Source organism: Marmota flaviventris, chromosome 4 (assembly GCF_047511675.1).
Source record: "Marmota flaviventris isolate mMarFla1 chromosome 4, mMarFla1.hap1, whole genome shotgun sequence".
NCBI classification, from domain to species: domain Eukaryota; kingdom Metazoa; phylum Chordata; class Mammalia; order Rodentia; family Sciuridae; genus Marmota; species Marmota flaviventris.
The window spans coordinates 74,423,169-74,445,432 of record NC_092501.1 but is presented as its reverse complement, the minus strand read 5'-3'; the positions used below and the strand labels follow the sequence as shown (position 1 = coordinate 74,445,432).

General features: G+C 38.9%; 1 protein-coding gene across 4 annotated transcripts in view; it reads right to left on the bottom strand.

Annotated features, from left to right (window-relative positions):
- Ercc6 (ERCC excision repair 6, chromatin remodeling factor) overlaps nucleotides 1-12,718 on the bottom strand; it is an 81,467-nt gene extending 68,749 nt beyond the window's left edge. For 2 of the 4 annotated variants that reach the window (XM_071611277.1, XM_071611279.1), the window contains exons 1-4: nucleotides 12,645-12,718; nucleotides 6,903-7,338; nucleotides 4,965-5,085; nucleotides 2,744-2,855 (exon numbers count right to left, since the gene is read on the bottom strand). In XM_071611277.1, the coding sequence (XP_071467378.1) occupies nucleotides 2,744-2,855; nucleotides 4,965-5,085; nucleotides 6,903-7,324 (655 nt within the window). In that variant the 5' untranslated portion in view covers nucleotides 7,325-7,338; nucleotides 12,645-12,718. Of the gene's footprint in view, nucleotides 1-2,743; nucleotides 2,856-4,964; nucleotides 5,086-6,902; nucleotides 7,339-11,824; nucleotides 11,918-12,644 lie in introns of all 4 variants that reach the window. The other 2 variants (XM_027947932.2, XM_071611278.1) reach the window with 2 other exon arrangements.
- Between the last annotated feature and the right edge of the window lie 9,546 nt (nucleotides 12,719-22,264).

Genomic DNA, 22,264 nt, shown 5'->3' with positions numbered 1-22,264 from the left:
TCTTAATTACATCAGCTATATGACAGTTCTTGATATTTGTTCTTCAGGATTGCTTTGGCTATTCTTGGCCCAACACACCTTTATACAAATTTTAGAATTGGATTGTTAATGACTTCTAACGTCAACTTTAGATTTCCTCCCTCATGTCCTTTGCCTTAAAACAAAACAAAAACCTGAAATGTATATTGGGACTGCGCTGGAACTATAGCTGGTTAGGATAAATGACATCTCTACAACATTGTATTTTCAATTCACAACCACAGTGTATCTCCATTTACTTGTCTTTGATTTTTCAGTGGCCTTTTTTAGTTTTGTATGTAGGAAACACTGCAGAAAACCTCATTTTTTTTCTTTTTCTTTTTTAATTTGCTCTTTTTAGTTATACATGACAGTAGAACGTATTTTGACACATTACACATACATGGAGTACAACTTCTCATTTTTCTGGTTGTACATAATGTGGAATTACAATGGTAACGTATTCATATATGAACATAGAAAAGTAATGTTCAATTCATTTTACTATCTTTCCTATTCCCATTCTCCTTCACTCCCCTTCATTCCCCTTTGTCTAATCCAATATACTTTTATTTTTCCCTACCCCACCTACTTATTGTGAGTTAACATCTGCATATCAGAGAGAACATTTGGACTTTGAGAAAAAACACATTTTTTTTTTTGCTAAATTTCTTTCTAAGTATTTGATTTTCAATGTAACTGGCATCTTTATTAAATTTTATATTTTGTTTTTCTTGGCATATAAAAATGACAAGTTTTTATATGTTGATCCTATATTCAATGATATCGCTAAGCACATCAATTTCTGAATTTTCTACATAAGCAATCAAAAATTCTATGATTAATGATGGTTTTATTTCTTCTTTGTCATCTTTACACTTTGTATTTCCTTTCTTCAGTTCCTATACTAAATACATAGGAAAGGTGTGGGTATACACTCTTGTCACCCTCCAGATCACAGTGGCAAAGTCAAAGTTTCCTTTTGTTTATAATCTGTTCTCATCCACTTCTAAGAAATTACTATCAGGTAATTCTCACAATCACCTTATGAAATGGATCACTATGTGGAGAGCTGGGGAAAGGAAGCCTCAGGGAAGTATGAGGGAGGGCTGCTACACTTACACATACTGTGCAGGTTCAGAGAGACTTAGGTAAAGAACACAGCCAAATTCCACCTGGCAATGCAGAGCTAAAACTGTGCTCTCAGGCCCTCTGCTCTACTGCCTCAGCAGAGAGAGAGGAGGAGATAGGATGGTAAGAGAGATCAGAGTCCCAGGTGATGGCTGGTGTCCAGATGGAGGGCTATCATAAGAATCAGGAACTCAAAAACTGATGGCAACATATCTCTAAGATAGTAAGTGGCTGCAAAGCCATGTGAGTAGATGATATTTGGGGAGAGGAAATCAAATGAGAAAGGGGCTCAACAAAAAAATCCTGAGGAATCAGCATTTGTGATAATACCAGAAAAGCTGACCAAAACAACGCAACAGACTTAGGCAGAGGGCAGAAAGGAAAACCAGGAAAAAGATAAGGATCCCAGATGGCACAGAAGTATCAAACACTGTCAAAAGACTGAGGGAGGCAAGGTCTAAAGAGGTATCTTTTAACCCAGGACAAAGTTTTACCAAAGTAACAATAGGAAGTAAAAGCAGATTTTAGACAGCTAGACAGGAACAAATACCCTTTACCAATTGAGAAGTATGTACCACAGTTGCAGAAAGCACTGATCCTAAGATAATGAATATTGTGAGACTGAACTTTAAAAAGCACATCTCAGAACAATACTCTTGTCTTGGTGAATACTAGAGATAGTAGGAAATATTTGCTTGAAGCGCTTATACTAAGAAAGCTTAATTTAAATTTCAGGCAGTAAAATGAGCAGCGACTAACAATTTCTACACACACACACACACACACACACACACCTGCAAAGATATTTAGTTCCAGAGCTTATGCATTTTCCAAAAAGGTTTTCCAAAAGACAATAATCCAAAGCAGTAATTTAATGCAATCATGGCTATGATAAAACCTGAATGTCTTTTCTTATATAACAGAATGGATGCTTGGAAAGCCTGCCAAATATGATCCTTAAAGAAATGTGAGAGCAATTCTACAGATGCTGATTGATGATGCTGGGCTTTCAAAATGTAATTCAATCAAGATATTAGTGTCATTATCAAATTAATTATATAACCATGTTTAGAATTTCCAATTTATTAAATGTATCACTAAACGTCCATCAGCAGCCTCTAGAGAACTGAGTTAAAAATTTACTTTCAAGCTGGGCACAGTGGTGTAGGCCTGTAGTCCTCATGACTTGGGAGGCTGAGGCAGGAGAATCCCAAGTTCAAGGCCAGCTTCAGAGGTTTAGCAAGACCCTCAGCAACTTAGTAAGACCCTGGCCAAAAAATTTAAAAAGGCCTGGAGATATAGCTCAGTAGTAAAGCACCCTTGCCTTTAAAAAAAAAAAAAAAAGTGTGTATGTGTATATGTGTGTGTGTGTGTGTATACATATACACCCACATATATACACATTTTTTTTTTCCTTTAAATTCTCTAAAAACCTGATCTGACTGAAAAGGCTTGGTTTTGCAAGTGTAGAGAGAAAAATATTCCTAGATCCAGTCTAATACTAGGACAAAGAAAGGCAATTTTCTCAAAGCCCAGGCATATATAAAGAGGCATTAATTCAAGAACACAAAGAAACTGTTCCCAGTGTCCTCACCTTCATCCTCTTCCTCCAGGCTGGCATGATCCAGTTCCACTCTTACCTCTATTCCTCCAAGGATGGCCTGCAGACGTTTCTGTTTTGCAGTGATCTTCTTTAGCTGTTGTTCCTTGAAAGATAAATACCAAATACAGAACAGGATAATGCAGTGGTTTATTGTTAAATAAAACAGCGCTATGAAATTTAAAAACTTTAATGAAGAGTAAAATAAACTTTACATTACTATTACTACACACAGCCTTATTTGAACAACTCTCACTTTCCTGCAGCAAGTTAATCTTGAAGCAATCCTGTTGTATAGACATGCCTGCCCACAGGTGTTCCTCACTGTGTGGCATAGAGCTTTCCCCATTCTTGGGCACTTAAATTGGACACTTAAATCGCATGTACCAACTGAGGAAGAGTGGAATTGCCCTCCCTGCCTACCCGCTTCCCCACTGCATACTGGATACATCATTAAACTTCTCTGTGCTTCTGACCTGAGCAGCCAATGGGCTATGGAGGGCAAAAGGACATAGGGATAAGACATAAAAAACAGAGTTCAATATTTTTAAAAATCACTCTTCTTAGATAACCTACCGTATTTATGACATCCTTTATAGTGTTCTATCCAATCACAAAACTCAAAAGCAAATACATATCGCCATGCTTCTTTACCCTGACTGCAGTAGATTCCTCTGTCTTATCTTCCTTGATATCATCAAAATTCATATTGTGGCCTTCCTACAGCTTCCCAATTAACTGGGCCTAGAGTACTTGGATCATTTTTACAAGAAAAAGAATGTTTCAACTTCACCAGTGGTAGAGCACTTGTCTAGCATGCATGAGACCCTCATTCAATCCCTAGCACCACTGGAAAAAAAAGAACGCTTCAACTCTAAATAAGAGTATGGAGCAAGGAGGAAACCTGAACATAAACACTACACTACAATGACTTACAATTTTTTCTTAGTCTTTCTCTCAACAAAATCCCACTTAAAACATTTTCTTTCTGAATAGTTTATCTCTAAACATCAAGATGCTGATAAAGAAAGACAGGAAAATTGGGCTGGGGACGTGGCTCAAGTGGTAGCACACTCGCCTGGCATGTGTGCGGCTCGGTTTCGATCCTCAGCACCACATACAAACAAAGATGTTGTGTCCACCGAAAACTAAAAAATAAATATTAAAAAAAAAAGAAAGACAGGAAAATATAATTAAGTTAGACAAGGTTCTGAAGTGGCCTAAAGTTTGTTCTCCATCCTTGAAATCCTAGTCTCCCAGAAGCCCAAGAAGTTCAAAGGTCTCTGCACATCAATTCACATGTTCCCACAAGAGGCCAGATGCCCCCTTTCTGATCTGGGGGGATCCTCTCTGTATAAAACAAATACTAGCTCTGTCTTGTGGGCTGCAATTCCAAAAGTAAGAGAGACAGGCGGTAAAGATAATCAATTGATGGGTGGAAATTAAAAGGAGAACCACATGAAATGAGACTGTATGCCCCCACAAGTAGAACTTAAAAATACAAGGACCCCCACCTGCTGCAAATGATCAACTGTAAGCATAAGGCTATAAGTCAAGGCAGAATTGAAATGAACAAAACTAGTCATTCCTATTTACTGCAATTACTTTCATAAAGGTATACATAATTCCTACCAAAACTCATAAAAACAACATCCTACATAATAGATCTTTCCAACTAAGTTCTCTGACCTTATGCATCTGGGTAGTGAATGTAATACTTAAGGTAAGGATGAAGGACCAGCCTCTCAGAATAAGAAGCAGAAGCACTGTGCAGGGGTGAAGACAATCAGTGTTACCAAGAGCTAAACAGAAAAACAAAGCCCACAGGAAACAAGGAGATTTAAGTGAGAGACCAATACACCAGACTAGAGCAAAAGGAAATGGTCACTTTAGAAAGACTATGTAAGTGAACAGAGTGGGGAAGCATGCAAAGTCACATAGGAACTACTCTCAACTATGTACACAAGGATGCATACAGGCATGTATAGTGTATAAATATGTGTGTCTGTGTATGGGTTTTTAAAAATATTGTATAACAAAGGATGTATAAGGGAAACAATTTAAACATATAAAAGTGACTCAAAATTTCTCTACAAGGAAAAACATTTGCTTTACATCTTACAAATACTTCCCAGAATATGTTTTAAATTATTAAGTGGGCTCACATGGTGACTTTTTCAAAAGTGTTAATACTTTATGCATTATTTGGAATCACCTTATTATACTTCTGTCGTTTTACAGAATCTAGTTTCCTGTTGATGTCTCTGTTGGTGGCAGCTTGAGGGCTAAGCTGTTCAATAATTTTATTGATTTGCCTTAGAGATGTTGTACATGACCTGAAAAATAAGATAAATTATCTATTTTCCACTATGGTAACATTTATATCATATAATAATAAGACAAATGCTAGAAACATGTCTCTTCTACTTCTTATGAACTAAAAAGAAACTAAAACAGAATGCACATTCTTATTGGTCACAAATAGACTAGAAGTTTAAGATAACTACTAGTGGTTTTCTTTTGTTTTTCTGATTTAAATCAGCTCATTTCCATTTTTAAACTGATTCATTCCTTCTACAATCATTTTTTAAGTGTATACTTTATTCAAGACGCTGCTAGGACAACATGTAATACATTGCCCTTTTTTATGAAGAAATGCATACACAGGTTTTTAAAGCCCATTATGGAAACCTCCCAAAGTCTGGAAAGTCCTAAAAGTTCCTAAACATTTTCTTATATAAACTGTAAATCTGTGACAATATTTTTCTTTCATTATGTGAAAGAAAAAAAACAAAATTATTCCTAAAACAGGAATAACAGAATTATAGCTTCCAATTTTCAAAACACAAATTCAATCTTCTGGACACTTGTACAATTTGCTGTTTGTATCCTTTGTGGATTTCAGGATAAACAATACAAGTTATTGGCCATCTAAAGTACCACATCACCAGCCATAGTGTCCTCTGCCTTAAGAATCCACAGCATTTTCCTATCTCTAACCTCCAGAGGAAGTGGACACATTTTCAAGATCAAATGTAAAAGGTATGTCATTATAAGGAACTGAGGTCCTCAACACTCAAGGTCACTAACAACTATGCAAGAGCACCCACTATTCAAAAGGCCCCCCAAAAAGGTAATTTAAATTAAAACAAAAAAGAGGCCAAGAGAACACACCAGAAACACTGTAATAATTAACACACTGATTTCTTAAAGTATCAAGTAATAACCTTCCGATTACATACATTGAAATTTCCAAGTAATAATTTCTAAAAAAGGGCACAAATTACAAATTTTCTGTTAGCAGATGATACATGCTTAAAGTACCAACAGCACCACTACTATAGACTCCCCAACCAGACAGCCACAGATTCCACACACTCCCTCCCCAGCTACCTCAATACTGCCTCACACTGCCTGAGCACTAGTCAGTCTAGTGCTCAGTTTCTCTTTCTTGCTTGCCTGACCTGTCCCAAACTCAGCCCTATGACAATGATGAGTAAGCTTAACTCTCCACAACTTCCCCACTCCTGTCCTCACCCCACAGCCTGGCCCAGTCCCTCTCTTCTCCACCAATACACTATGCTCAACAGAGCCCATGTCAGTGAAAATGAGGTCTCCATGTTTCATCTTTCCTTACAGAAAGTCAAAAGTAGGACAGAAGAAAGGAAAGGCAAGGGAGTTATTATTTCTAGAAATGCAAATCTGAAAAAAATTGCCAAGGGACTGAACACTCAATCTGAGGACAGCAAGCTGAAAAGAAACTACAGGGTTGTGATAAAGGGGCAGTATATTTCTGGTATCTCAAATAGGAAACTGCCCAAATTCAGACATAGTTCTCCTAAGACCACACAGCACGTGGCAATGAGTCCTAAATAGCACCTCTTCAGGACACTATGCACAAGATAGGCCTTTGTGGGCTGGGCTGAGCTGAGCCCCTAACCACTGTGTGCAACACCACTGTGTGCATCACTGCTCCTAAGGGAAGGGGCAAGGACCAAAGTCAAAGTGGAGAGTTGCCCTTACTGATGCTACCTCCCAAAAAACAGGTTCTATACATCTCTTACATTTCTGGAAGTATTATTAATAAGTATTAACTAGATTTCTCTGCCATGTTTAAAAATAAACTCTCAAAAAAGATATGGGCCACACTCACATGAGGTCATCCAGGACTGAACGATACTCCTTCTCAGCGTCAACGAGCTGTGCTACGCGGTTAGCCTCAAGGATTGCACTATCCACCTGCTGAAGCACACCCTGCTCCAACACAGCCTGGTCATAAACATCCACGCCCAGGCCTTGCAATTCCAGGGCCTGTGCACTGGGCTCCACAGCCGGGATCTGATGCCTGTCAATGTGCAGCAGGGCTGGACCTCTCCTTGCAGCTGTCGATGTACAGCCCTCAGTAGAAGTAGAGGGCCCAAAGTCGGAGGAAGGAGAAGGGAGGTGCTCCTTCTTCTCTGCATCCCCACCATTTTTTTGCTCAGTTGATGATTCTTCATTAGTACTAATATGTTGTCTCTGTAAACAGTCTTGCTCCTGAGTTTGACTTGAGTGAGAGATTTCTTCATTTGGCATCTTGTACAGACTATCTAAAAGGATAGAAATATTTTGATCATAGAGATTTGATCATTATATAGTTTCTTCAACATTGTATAATTAATACACTGATTTCTTAAAGTATCAAGTAATAACCTTCCAATTACATAAATTGAAATTTCCAAGTAATAATTTCTAAAAAGGGCACAAATTATAAATCTTCTGATAATAAATAAGAAAAATTAAACAAAAGAAAAAAAATGCAGTAGCATCAACAAGGACATCTGGGCAGCCAGCTGAGCATGCCAGCAACACAATCCTGAGTGACACTATGAACATTCCCAACAGCTGAAGTGGTCTGGCTGCTGTCTTTCCTGTTAGCATTTTCACTGTGCTAAGACACAAATGAGTTACATTAGAGTAGCACAATCAACTAAAATTTATGAGTCAGTGACATAAGGAGAGAATTTCTGTATGAATCTGACACTAAAAATTTTGAGGCTAAACATCTATCTAGAACTTTGAACAAATGAGAATCTCAGAGAAATTAACAAAAATATTATCAAAAATATCTCCATTTCATTATACAATATAATTTCTCACTCATCAGTTTGGTAGGCATGGTAATATTCAATACAGACAAGAAGCAGGACCCACCTTCACCCACTCATGGTGGGAATATAAATTAATACATCCCTTTTGGGGGACAAATTAGCAATATCTATCAAAATTTTATTGCACTTGACCTTTGCCCAGCTAATTCTAGCTCAAGGTATTAATTCCAGAGAAATATAGAACACTCAAATGCCTTAGTTATTCTTTCTCATGATGTGGCTGACTAGGAGCTGTAGCTCACTGTTGCTGCCTAGCATCATGAGAAGGATCATACTGCATATCACTAGCCCAGGAAATGAGCAAAATTCAAATTGAATACAAGTTACTTTCACACCATCATAAAGTTAAAAAAATGTTAAGTTCTAAGTCAGAGACTGTTTCTACTTATACATCAGTACAAGGATGCTTACTAAGCAGGTTTTAATAGTTTAAGGTAGCCTTTATATATTTTCTGTGGTGTTGATATAAAACCATGAACACATTTATGGTTCTTGACACATGTAGGCATATGTGACACATGTGGGCATCTGTGTGTATGGAATGCACACAAAGATCTGAAAAGATGCATACTAAACATACAGTAGTTGGAGGAGGAAGTAAAGGGAACAGAAAAAAATAAAGGAAGCATCTACATTTTATTCATATACTTAGGAACTGCCTGAAAGAGAATATATTCACTCAATTACTTGTGTAACATATAAATATATTAAAAAGTAATATAATAATCAAGAGACAGACTTGATTTTAACCATGAATAAATTAAGGTTTTCTGAAACTTTATTTCTATGAAATGATCACAAATTCCTCCCACCCACCCACTCATTCCTCATTGAATAAAACAATCCCAGAGACAAAACACTAAGATACAAAGTTGCCATGAATTTAGCATAATCTGCCCCAAAGTGGCTCACTTTGTGCTGGAGATTCAGCATGTGGGGTAACAACACAATAAGGCAGGTCAACTACTGGCCACATGAACTAACAAGAGGGAAAAATGCTTTGTGTTTGGGGCTCAAGAAACATCATGGATGAGCTAAGACCTGAACTTCTGGCCCATGGTTTAATACCTAGAGGAGGTGTTCAATATCTGCTGAAAGGAAGTAAGGTTCAGATAGATCTAAAGTATAAAGTTTGGTTTGGGTAACTGAGTTACCAGTAAATCCAGTCACACAAAAAAATAAGACTGTCAGAAAGGAAGCAGAAGGAAAAAGTGGGGGGGGGGGGGGGGCAGGGAGAGCTGGCAAGGAGCTCAGAAGTCACCATAGTGGTACAGAATGCAGTCAGGATGCAAATCTGAGCTCAAGGGAAAGTTCTAGAAAGAATATGGACACACCAGCAGAGCAAGCAGCCCCAGAGTTTTCAAGGCTCTAACAAGTGCCAGAGGTCATCATTTTAGAGAGTAAAAAGAAGCTAACACTGAAAAGATGAAAGTTTCGGGGTACAATGGTGCACACTTATAATCCCAGCAACTTGGGAGGCTGAGGCAGGAGGATCACAAGTTCAAAGCCAGCCTCAGCAATTTATCAAGACTCTGCCTCAAAATAAAAAGTGAAAAGGGATGGAAATGTAGCTCAGTGGTTCAGCGCCCCTGGGTTCAATTCCCAGCATTAGAGGGAGAAACTTACTCCCTTCTGAGGCCTTCTGTTTATCTTTTAGAGAAAGGCTCAGCTTGGCCTCCCTTTGCAACAGAAGGGGCAGGATTCTTGTTCAGAGCTTTTCTAAGAGCCTCTAAATAAGAAACACTTCTGTTTTAATTTTTCTTATCTGCATGCAAGAGGTGTTTTTTGTTTTGTTTTTTTTTTTTTTTTGGGGGGGGGGCTTTTTGTTTGTTTGTTTCCCAATCCTTGGGATTGAACCCAGGGTCTCAAGCATGTTAGGTGAGTGCCATACGCCTGAGCTACTTCCCAGGCCAGATTTATTTTTTAAGTTAAAAAAAAAAAAAAAAGAGTCAATTCAACCAAAAATATTAATAGTATTGTAGTGCAAAGACAAGATTTAAAATAAAGAAATTTTGGGGAAACAAATAATAATTTAAAAAAGGGTAAGAGGAATGGTTAAAAGTAGAAAATGACAGGGCATATTCACATAAGGAAATCAAGAAAAGGTCTGGTGAATTTGGACATGATTGGGTCACTGGGTTATCTAGTAAAAGAAGATTCAATGGAGCAATGGAGACAAAATCCAGACTGTAGTGGTTTATGAAGTCAGCAGAAGATGAGCACCCTATAAGGGAGTGGACTATTCCTTTAATTAAGGAGGTTGGTTATGGGAGAGAAGTAGATGGAATGATAAAGTAATAAGAGATCTATTGGCAAGTGGGGAAAGAAAAATGAGGGCAAGAAAAATGAGAAAATGTAATGACTGAAAGAGATACAGAGACGACCTAACCAGAAAGCTGTGCAGCAGCAGAAGATCCAGGGTGTAAACGAACAGAAAGAAGGATGCCTATTTCTCTGATTCTGGCAAAAGAATAACTCCTGATGTACCTATCTGTAGATACAGAAAGAAGCTGAAGTGGACCACAGAAAAAATATCCCATCAGATAGGACATCTGGGCACTTCCTGGGTCAGGGGACAAAGTTGGGATGGGGGATGGAGAAGAACAGAATTCTGGAACAAATGTCTATTTAAAAACACAAGAGGGCTAATGCAGAATGAATACTAAGGGTACCTGCTGTTGGCTCCCCAAAACCAAGAACTGCCAACACTTCCTAACACTGTATAATTTCCTTCTCTAGCAATGAGTAGTTCCTTGGGGAAACTTTCACTATGGGGGATTTTCAAAGTAGAAGTGGTAGAACAAAAGGTTCCTGAAGTTGATGTTGAGAAAAGCAGGTAATACAACAGGTTATGAATCATACTTGGAAGGTTTATTTAAAAAAAAAAAAAAAAAGCCAGAAAGGGATTGGATTGGAAATGGGATAGAGAGGTGGAAAATGCACCTAGCATCTGGTCATGGTAGGAAACCAGAAGGTTTTCATCAGAAAGTTAAAGCCAGGCCTGGTGGCACACAACTAATATCAGAGACTCAGGAAGCTTCAACAGGAGGATCGATTGAGCTCAGCCTCAACAACTTAGCAAAAACCCGTTTCAAAATAAAGAAATAAAAAGGACTGGGGAGGTACCTTAGTGGTAAAGCACCCCTGGATTAACCGCCCCCCCCCCAAAAAAAAAGAAAGCTAACGAAGAGTTTCAGAAGTGAAATAAATCATTAGTTCAACAAATAATTAAGAGTCAATTACACCAAAAAATGTGCTAGGCAAACTAATTCCTTTCCCTACAGAGTTTAGTCTCTTGGGAAAGATCTTAAAAAGTATGTCTATATAGAGACAGGGATATACAAATGCAATCATGGTAACTACCATAAGAAGAGAATACAGAGCTCTTTAGGAAAAAAAAAATAAGAGAAACCTAACTGACATTGTGGAGGTAGGAGTAAGGTCAATGAGGCCTATCTGATAAAGCCAGTATCTGAAGGATGAACAGGATTTACTCAGACCAAAAGTAGAGTGAACATCTTGCAAAGAGACAACATGTGTAGCTGCTAATGCCAGGAAGAGCTGGTGAATTTGGGAAAATGAAAGAAGACTAAAACAATGATTTTTTTTTTTTTTTTTTTTGTACCAGGAATTGAACTCAGGGGCACTCAACCACTGGGCTACATCCCCAGCCCTATTTTTATATTTTTTATTTAGAGACAGAGTCTCAGTGGGTTGCTTTAGCACCTCGCCACCTGGGCTGAGGCTGGCTTTGAACTTGCCATCCTTCTGCCTAAACCTTTCGAGCTTCTGGGATAACAGGCGTATGCCACGGCAACATTGAGGATTTTTTTATCTCCAATTTTGAGTTAAACAGAAATTATCAGAACTCGATTCATCCATTTCCTAACACACTGTAAGCCTTAATTATCTGGGAAAACATTACCTTCAGTGTCCTCTCCCTTGAGCACTAGGGGATTCTGTGGCCAGGGGTGAGCTGAATCCTGGTGTGGAGGGTTGTTTGTACATACGAACAACTCTGTGAAGAGGCGGGCAAGAAGAGTCAGGTCACACAAGGTCTGGGAAAGCTGAGTTTGGAGTTTACTCCAAGTGCAATGGAATGGCTTCGAAGAGTTGTAAGCAGTGATGACATTGTGACCCGATTTAAAAACCAGTTAGGCTACTGAAGGGATAATAGATTGGAGAAAGTGCAATGAGAAGAAACTGGGAGATGTTCAGAAGGGAAAATGACGACAGCTTGGAACAGGGTGACAGCTGTGAAGATGGTCGCTGTGAAGAAAACCAGGTTACGGCATATATAAGCGGACTGCTCAATCCTACTTCCCCTACTCCAACTTGAGTACAGCAACGCAGAAGACTCCAGACCTGCACCACACTAACCTCTCTCGAACAACTCTAGTATTTTAATAGAGAACAAACAGGGCGCGGGGCCTCAAAAGATTCGGTGAAGTAGATGCACGGTCGCTAGCCCGCCCCGCCGGGAGCCAAGACCCGCAACAGCTAGCTACCAGCTCCACGCCCCAGAACAGGGCAACCCCAGAGGAGCGCGCGCCGCTGCGTCACTTCCGGTCGCAGGCTAGCCTACCAGAGAGCGCGCGCCCGGGCAGAGGACCGGTTCGCGGCCGCCCGTACCTTTAGGCTCCATCGCCGCGGCCAGAAGCCAAAGGCGCGGGACGTGGCCGCTGGAAAAGCCCGAGCCGGCACCAGTCACCCGCCACCCGACAGTAAACCTGGTCGCCACTCACCCCAGGGCCACGTAACTGCAACACACGTAAAGCGAAAAGCCGCTGCCACCACGGAACACAGTCCAATCGGCTGTAACGCATGCGCCCTCCGCCCGCCGTAAATCCCGCCCCCAACATCGCGGCGTGGGTGACGGCGCACGCGCTGGCCTGCCAACCTGCTTTGGAAGCACCGATTAGGCCACGTGGTCTGAAGCAAGCGGACTGTCTGGTCTTACTACCTCGGGGCAGGGTGGTGTTACTATCACCTGGGCCACTGGCTAATTGAGTGGCTAGAGAACAGTGTATCACCCCTGGTTTAAAAAAAAAAAAAAACAACTCATTAGTAAAGCGGTTATAAGAATTAAAAGTTGTTTCTAAGGGAGAGAGGGATATGCAATTGGCCATTTAAATGTAAATATTGCTACTTAACCGTGAACCCTAAAGAGAAAGTAAGCTTGTGGAAGCAAGCCAGCTCCAATTGAGTGCCTCCCTGGTAAATCGCCTTGACCAATGGAATTGTTACCTCTCTTATTCTCTGGCACCTCTGACCTCCTGAAGAATTGGGAAAGGTCTTATCTCTGTTCTTCCCTATGCCTTAAGGCAATGAGCAGTGCAGGCAACCCATATGAACCTGCATAAATTTCTTATTACTTTCAGTCAATCATTATGTATCTGTCCTTAGATCTTAGTGGTAGGGAAGATTTTAAACCAGATAATAATTTTAGCTTGGAGCATTCGAGGAAAAAGTTGACCATGGAATGCTGGAGGACCGCAAGTTCTAGGCCAGCCTGAGAAATTTAGCCTGATCTTCTCTCAAAATATAAAGAGGATGGGGATGTAGGGTAATCTCCAGGCCACAAAAAGAAAGAAAGAAGATATGCGCTCATAGGCTAGTTCAGAACAAAAGAAGGAAGCTGAACTTCCCCCAAGGAAAGAAATGGTGGGAATATCAAACTGGAACTTTTCAACTCAGGAATGCCAGCACTGGAAGAGGACACAGCAGCAAAAGTCCTCTAGGAGCAGAAGTATCTATCAAACAGATATTTGAAGCCTGATTAAGAGAGTGTATCTTTCTCATTTTGAAGCCTAAAATTAGACAATGGGAAAATGAGTTGGGAAGGAGACTTAATAATGTTCTGTAACACCATCATATTACTTCTGTTAATGATAGATATCCACTCTGGTCATCCCACATGAAACTGTAATGTATTTTAAAAAGGAAAATTCTAGTGGTCTCTTAAGTAAAATGTTGAGTGGGGCTGTGTACATTGCTCAGTGGTAGAGGCAGTGATTACCATGCAAGAGGCCTCAGATTCAATCCGCAGCACCGCCACCCGAAAATAGGTATAGTTGGTAGATATTAATTTTAGTGCTTGAAAGTGAAAGCAGAGTTCTTACCCAGCAGTTCCCAACAATTTTGAGAATGAGATTACCCATATAACACGGACTATTTTTAGAGACCTATGCATCAATCAGAAGAAACAAATTGTATCCACAAATGGGGCAGTTGACCATTAATAACTTTTATAAAAATGTGGGCATGGTTTAGGAAAACTCTATGGCACAGTAAATAACCCTGGGGCTAGTAAGGACCAGGAGCTCTGCCCATTTGTTATGGACTAAATTGTGTCTCCCTGAATTCATATGTTAAAATCCAAACCCCCAGTACCTTAGAATGTGACTGTTTGGGGATATAGGGTTATTAAAGAAATTAAGTTAAATGAGGTCATTAGGGTAGGTCCTAATCTATTGTGACTGCTGCCATTATAAGAAATTTAAACGCAGAGGCATGCATTGATGAAAGAGCATTTAAGAATACAAAGAGAAGATAGTCATCGACAAGCCAAAGTTAGTGGTCTCAGGAAAAAAAAAAAAAAAACTCTGCCAACATATTAATCTCAGACTTGCAGCCTGCAGAATTAGGAGAAAGTAAATTTCTCTTGTTTAAACCAGCCAGGCTTTAATATTTTGTTAGAGCAGCCCTAGCAAATAGGCCTGGAGGAAAAGTGGGAGGACCCAGACAGAAGTGAATAGCAGAATGGAGAAGACCTCTTGAAATAAATACAGAATGACCTCAATTTCCACTATTATTTCCAATGCTGTTGTCTCCCATTGTCAAAGCCAACTGAAAGCTGGAGGGCTAAGGAGCCTGCTGATGCCTGACTTTAGAGATCAGCCTCCAGGGCACAGAGTAGGGTGGAGAAAAATGAAAAGTGAAGCTGGAGTAGCAAACAGGAACTATGCATCATTCCTCACATAGTTGTAGTTATTCTTTTGTATCCTCTTACTTTAGAAGAAGCAGAATAATATTCACTATTAATTCAATAAAGCTTTTTAAATGGATTAGTATTTAGTTAATTAAAAGATCAATATACTTTGTCTAAGCCAAGTTTCTCCTGCCCTCCCTCCTCTGATAATGGTAATAAGGTCCAATGAGCTGTGATAAGTCAGATTTGATCATTTCTGTGCTCACCTGAATATTAAGGACAACTCTTTATTCATACCTTCCCAGTCTCTTGATCATTCCTGATCAGGCCTCCTTTGCTGCTATCTGCTGTTTGTTCTCACATCCTGAGAATGATGTCAGCCTCCAATGCCCACCACTGAGTGGAAGCATCATTGTGTGGGTGCCACAAAAGCTCTGTCAAAACCACTCCCTGTTGGCACTCTTTGAGGTCTTAATTGAACCTGTATCCAGGCTGACGGGGAATAGACCCCAGACTCTGTCAGTATCACCTGAGCCTCACAGTAGCCCCACATCCACTTCCAGCAGCATACATAAGGATATCTTGTCCCCAAGGAGAGCACTGCACGTGCAGACACCCACCGTCTCATTGCATTCTTCAACCTAGTTTCTGCCCTAGGCATGTGCACATTCTCTCTCTCTCTCTCTCTCTCTCACACACACACACCACGGTTTATTCCAGCTTCAGCACTCCCCCCAGTAACATGCCAGTGGAGCCATGGAGGCTGAGCCCACAATTTCATGAGACATGTCTGACTTTCATTTTGAGCCTCAGGTAGGGAATTCTTATATGGTTTGGAAGTTAGCAGCACTTACCTATGTGGATCATCATTTATTCCATTTTTAGACTTTATTAACTGGTTGTATAGGCAGGTGTCTTATTTCCTTGCAAAGAACTGGCTAGATGGTTGAGGGAACTGCAGCGCCCTTGGGAATCCATGAGATGGCTAAAAAGAGCTCATGACTCAGAACCAGATGCTCAGGGTTAAAGGTGGGAAGGAAACAGTATGCCAAGGACCAAAATGGGATAAGCCAGATAAAAAAAATGTCCAAAAATGTGCAGTTGGTCCACAACTCTTTAATAAGACACCAGAAACTTTTAGAGAGAAATATTCAAAGAATTCTTTCAGTTAACAGCAGCTTCCAGATGCTAAATTCTCTCTTTTGCTAAATCTGTCAAAAACCACAACATTGGAGAACATATTTTCTCCTGACTACAGTCATCATGAAAGAGATAAGAACTTAAGACCAAACTGCAAATAGCTCAAGCTGAAGCCTACCAATAGGATATATGAATATGGAAATTCTGCTGTCAGCCTCACCAACTCTGAAACAATATAGATAAGATATAATAGGAACATGCCTCAACATTGTAAAAGCTATTTATGCTAAGCCCAAGGCCAACATCATTCTAAATGGAGAAAAATTGAAAGCATTCCTTTAAAAACTATAACAAGACAAGGATACCTTCTTTCACCACTACTATTTAACATAGTTCTTGAAACTCTAGCCAGAGTTTCAACTATCACTATTTGCCAACGACATGATTCTATACATAGAGGATCCAAAAAATGCCACCATAAAACTTCTAGAACTAATAAATGAATTCAGCAAAGTAGCAGGATATAAAATCAATATCCATAAATTAAAGGCATTTCTATACATTAGTCTTTCAAATCCTTGAAAGAGAAACTAGGAAAACTACCCCATTTATAATAGCCTCGAAAAATACTTTGGAATCAACAAAAGAGGTGAAAGACCTCTATGATGAAAACCACAGAACACTAAAAAAAGAAATTAAAGAAGACCTTAGAAGATGGAAAGATTTCCCTTGTTCTTGAATAGGAAGAATTAATATTGTCACAATGACCAAACTACCAAAAGCACTATACAGATTCAATGCAATTCAATCTAAATCCCAATGACATTCCTCATACAAGCAAAAAAAGCAATCATGAAATTCATCTGGAAAAAATAAGAGACTCAGAATAGCCAAATTAATTCTTAGCAAGAAGAGTGAAGCAGGAGGCATCACTAAACCAGACCTTAAACTATACTACAGAGCAATAATAACAAAAACAGCATGGTATTGGCACCAAAATAGACTTGTAGATCAGTGGTACATAATAGAGGACATAGAGACAAACCCACATAAATACAGTTATCTCAATACCAGACAAAGGCACCAAAAACATATATCAGAGAAAAGATAGCGTCTCCAAAAAGAAAACTGGAAATCTAAATATAGCAAAATGAAATTAAGTTCCTATCTCTCACCATGCACAAAACTCAACTCAAAAGTGGATCAAGATCTCGGACAGTTTGTTTGTAAATATATATGTTCTGTAATGTGCCCATGTAAATAAATAAGTTTAAATATAATTTCCAAATGAACAACAAAAAAAAAAGTAGATCAAAGACTTAGGAATTAGTTCAGAGACCCTGTGCCTAACAGAAAAAAAAGTAGGCCCAAATCTCATCATATCGGATTAGGCCCTGCCTTCCTTAACAGGATTCCTATAAGTGCAAGGAATAAAATCAAGAAACAATAAATGGGATGGATTCAAACTGAAAAGCTTCTTCTCAGCAAAAGAAACAATCAGTGAGTTGAAGAGACAGCCTACAGAATGGGAGCAAATTTTTACCACATGCACATCAGAGAGAGCACTAATCTCTAGGATATGTAAAGAACTCAAAAAACTTAACACCAAAAAAAAAAATAACCTTATCAATAAATGGGCCAAAGATATAAACAGACACTTCTCAGAAGATGATATCCACTTGATCAATAAATATATGAAAAAAAATGTTCAATATCTCTAGCAATTAGAGAAATACAAATTAAAGCCACTCGAAGATTTCATCTTACTCCAGTCAAATTGGCAGCTATTAAGAATACAAACAACAATAAGTGTTGGCAAAGATGTGGGGGGAAAGGCACACTCATACATTGTTGGTGGGACTGCAAATTGGTGCAACCAGTCTGAAAAGCAGTATGGAGATTCCTTGGAGAACTTGGAATGGGACCACCATATGACGCAACTATACCACTCCTTGGTTTATACCCAAAGGACTTAAAAACAGCATACTACAGTGACACAGCCACATCAATATTTATAGCAGCACAATTCACAGTAGCTTAATTGTGAAACCAACCTAGATGCCCTTCAATAGATGAATGGATAAGGAAACTGTGGTATAAATACACAATGGAATATTACTCAGCATTAAAAGAGAATAAAATTATAGTTGTCAACAATGAACCAAAATGCATTCTGCTGTCATATATACCTAATTAAAATAAATAAATAAATAAATAGATAGATAATAAAATCATGGCATTTACAGGTAAATGGATGGAGTTGGAGAATATCATGCCAAGTGAAGTAAACCAATCCCAAAAACCAAAGGCTGAATGTTTTCTCTGATATATGGATATTGATCCATAATGGGGGTGAGGGGGGGAGCATGGGAGGAATGGAGGAACTTTGAATAGGGCAAAGGGGTGGGAGGGGAAGGGAGGGGGCATGGGGGTAGGAAAGATGGTGGAATGAGATGGACATCATTACCCTAAGTACATGTATGAAGACACGAATGGTGTGATTCTACTTTATGTACAACCAGAGAAATGAAAAATGGTGATCTATATGTGTACTATGAATTGTAATGCATTCTGCTGTCATGTATAACAAATTAGAATAAAAAAATAATTTTTAAAAAGATACAAGAAGTGGTGGGATTTTTAGTGTCAAGTTTGTGATATGCACTTATGCACTTAGAAACCTGTATGTCAACAAAGTCATCTATTTTTTCTTACCTATATCCAATCAGTCCCCCAAGTTGCAACAGTTATGCCTCCTCTGTAGCTTACACAACTATCCCACCTTCTCCATCTCCTCTGGTTGCCTTAGCTACTGCAGCCAGCCTTCTACCCCAAGTCTTGTTGCATCTCTTTTATTTGCATGCAGTTGCCAGCCCTCCACAGGTATATCCCTTCTCTACCTCAAATCCAATCCCTGAAGGATAAAACTCAAGTAATTTAACATTTCATTCAAGCCCCTTTTTTCTCTGAGCCATCTATTTTTCTGCATCATTTCTTTCCCTCACTTCTGGGGTTTCTATGCTCAAAATTTAGGGAACTACTCACTACTGTGTCTTTCAGGATATGCTGCAGTCAGCTCCTAGTGTTACCAAGCCTAATGTTCCCTGCATATGTTTTCTTAATTGTTTTAGCTCAGGATGCCATAACAAAACTTCATAGATTGGCTGGCTTAATCAACAGACATTTATTTCTCACATTTCCAGAGCCCAAGAAGCCAAATGTGTAGGCAAATTTGGTTCCTGGTGAAAGCTTTCTTCCTGGCTTGCAAGTAGCTACCTTCTAATGTGCCCTTTCATGGCATAGAGAAAAAAAGCTCTTGGGTCTCTTCCTCGTCTTAAAAAGTATCTGCCCTGTTGGATTAGGATCCTACCCTGATGATCCCAACTACTGATGATCCATACTACTTTCTAACAGCCCTGTCTACAAATACATATGAAATTTGGGGCACACAATTCCATCCATAGTAGCACTTTGCCTTTTGTAACCTCACATTGGTAGCTTGAAATTGGCTATTATGAGTATATTCACATCATAGAAATGGACAGGCTCTACAAACCATCACTTTGGACCAGTTGTAATGTTTACCCCCACTTGTTACTCTCCCGTTTCTGGACTTTGCATGCAGATCCCTCTGCTTGGAATTCTCCCACCATTCCAGAGTCAGCCCAAAGTTTCTCTTTTCTGAAGCTTTTCCTGACCCTTTAAACAGAATTAGGCCCTTACATCTCCCCCATACCCATAAATCATCTCCATTATTACATTTATTGCTTTGGACTTTAATATATTTTATTTATCACTTAAAGACTTTACTCTGGGGGTGCTGGGGCTGGGGCTCAGCGGTAGAGCACTCCCCTAGCACGAGCGAGGCCCTGGGTTCAATCCTCAGCGCCACATAAAAATAAATAAATAAAGGTATTGTGTCCAACTACAACTAAAAAATAGATATTAAAAAAAAGACTTTACTCTGGGCTGTGCATTTTCTTGAGTGCTTTACAAGTTTTAACTCATTTAAATTATCCAAAATTATTCTTGTGCCTTTATATGTCTAGTGTCCTGTGTAAGAAACTCCTTCCATCCCCTATAGAGTAGAAGGGCTAAGTTGACTTTCACTTTTTAAATCTTCAGGGTAATGAAAATGCACTAATTTGCTTTATTTCCCCGATATATATGACAAAAAGGTAGTAAAAAAATAGTAGAATATATTAGGAGTGCAATAAAAACTGTAAAAATAATTAAAAAGAGAGGAAAAGTATCCCATTTAGAATTATGTTGGCAGCCATAAGAAAAACCAATGTTCAATAAATGAGCAAATAAAATCAATTAAAAAAACAAAAAAAATGAGCAAATAATTTTAAAAGCATATAAAAACCATATGATTACATCGAAAAATGTGGACTAGTGTTGTAGCTCAGAGGTAGAGCACTTGCTTCACAAGTATTAGGCACTGGGTTTGATCCTCAGCACTACATAAAAATAAATGAATAAATAAAGATATTGTGTCCATCTACAACTAAAAAAAATATTTTTTAAAAAAGAAAAATATATCTATACATGTGTTGTGTGTGTGCATTTGGTTGAGGTTGGATGGGGTGATGAACAGTCCCCTTAGTTCTTTGTCACTCTTCTATCATTGGTGTTACATTCCTTTCTTGCTCCTCATCTTATTGTTTCATATTCTTAGTCTGTTTTGTGTTATGACAACAAATACCCGATGTAGAATAACTTATAAAGAAAAGAGGTTTATTTAGCTCACAGTTTAGAAGGTAAAATTTCAACATTCAGTGACCACACCTGATGGCCTCCAGTGAGGCTATGTGGCTCCCATCCCTCAAGACCACAAGACTCCTGTAAGATGGAATTCTGAGGGTGGTACACTTATGACTTAACTACCTCCACTAGGCCACACCTCCTGATATAGCAACATTAAGAAATTTAACCTCAACATGAGTTTTGGTGGGTATGAGCCGCATCCAAATCACAGCACATAATATTGTTCAAGTTTTTGTTTTCCCTGATTTTTTCTCAAACTACTCCCTGATTAATTTTGGGGATTGATTTTTTCCCCCAATCTTTTAGGGTCTTTTAAGTAATCTCCACTAAACACCTTAATTTCCAAAGCTGATCCAAAAATAACAGAACAGATACAAACAAGCAGAGTTCTATTCAAACTTTGGAAGGTAGAAAGTTAGTCTCAGTGTTCCCTGACTTTAGCACACTCTGCTATCTCAATATAATTTTACTATCAGTAACCATTACTGTGACTAATGAATTAGGTATTAAGGAGATTTTGAAAATGAAACTGCGATGATTCTGAGTACATCAATGGGAACTGATTTGAACTGATTTTAAACATAAAAGACTGTAGCAATAGTTTAAAAAATAGTCTGAGGGTATGGGCATGTTATATCTAATTTGGAGAAGTAAAATAGAAACGTGTTTGTTTTGTAATTATCAATCCGTGCAGCTCCCTCTGATCAGCCTACCTCAGAGGATGCTATTTAACAAGCAGGCAGCAGTGGAATGAGAGCACCAAGCAATAGGTGTGGGCATTTTCCATTTCAACAAATTCATTTTATTAAGTGACTACAATGAAGCAGGTGCTCTGTTGAATGTGGGGACACAGAGGTGAATGAAGCAGACATGATTCCCGCACTCTTAGGACCTGCATTCTAGCACAGAGAGGAAAAAATGCATTAGGCAAATAAAAATATAAAGTGATAAGTACTATTAAGGAACTTGAAATAGGTTAACAGAGTAACTGGACTATCTTTTAGTGGATGTATTAGTTTTGTGTGGCTATAACAGAATTCCTGAGACTGGATAATTTATTTAAAAAATGAAGATTTATTTCTTACAGGTCTGGTGATTGAGAAGGCTAAGATTGAGAGGGCCTTGATGCATCATTATCCATGACAGAAGGTGGAAGGGCAAGAGAGCACAGAGAGCAAGAGAGCTGAACTTGCTTTTTCAACAAACTCAATCTCATGATAACAACATTAATACATTCATGAGGGCAAAGTCCTGTGATCTAATCGTGTCCTAAAGGTCCCACCTCTTAATACCATGGCATTGGGATTAAGTTTCCAACACACAACTTTTGGACACATTCAGACCATTGCAGTGAGAATGAAGTGGTATCTGAATAGGAGACATTTCAGTTGCAATCTGAATTACAGGAAAAAGATAGTTATCAGAGCCTCAGGCAGAGAAGGATTCCCCACAAGGTACAGTCATGCAAATGGAATAAAGCAAGCACAACTTAGCATGTATAAAGACTAGAAATTGGGCACTGGG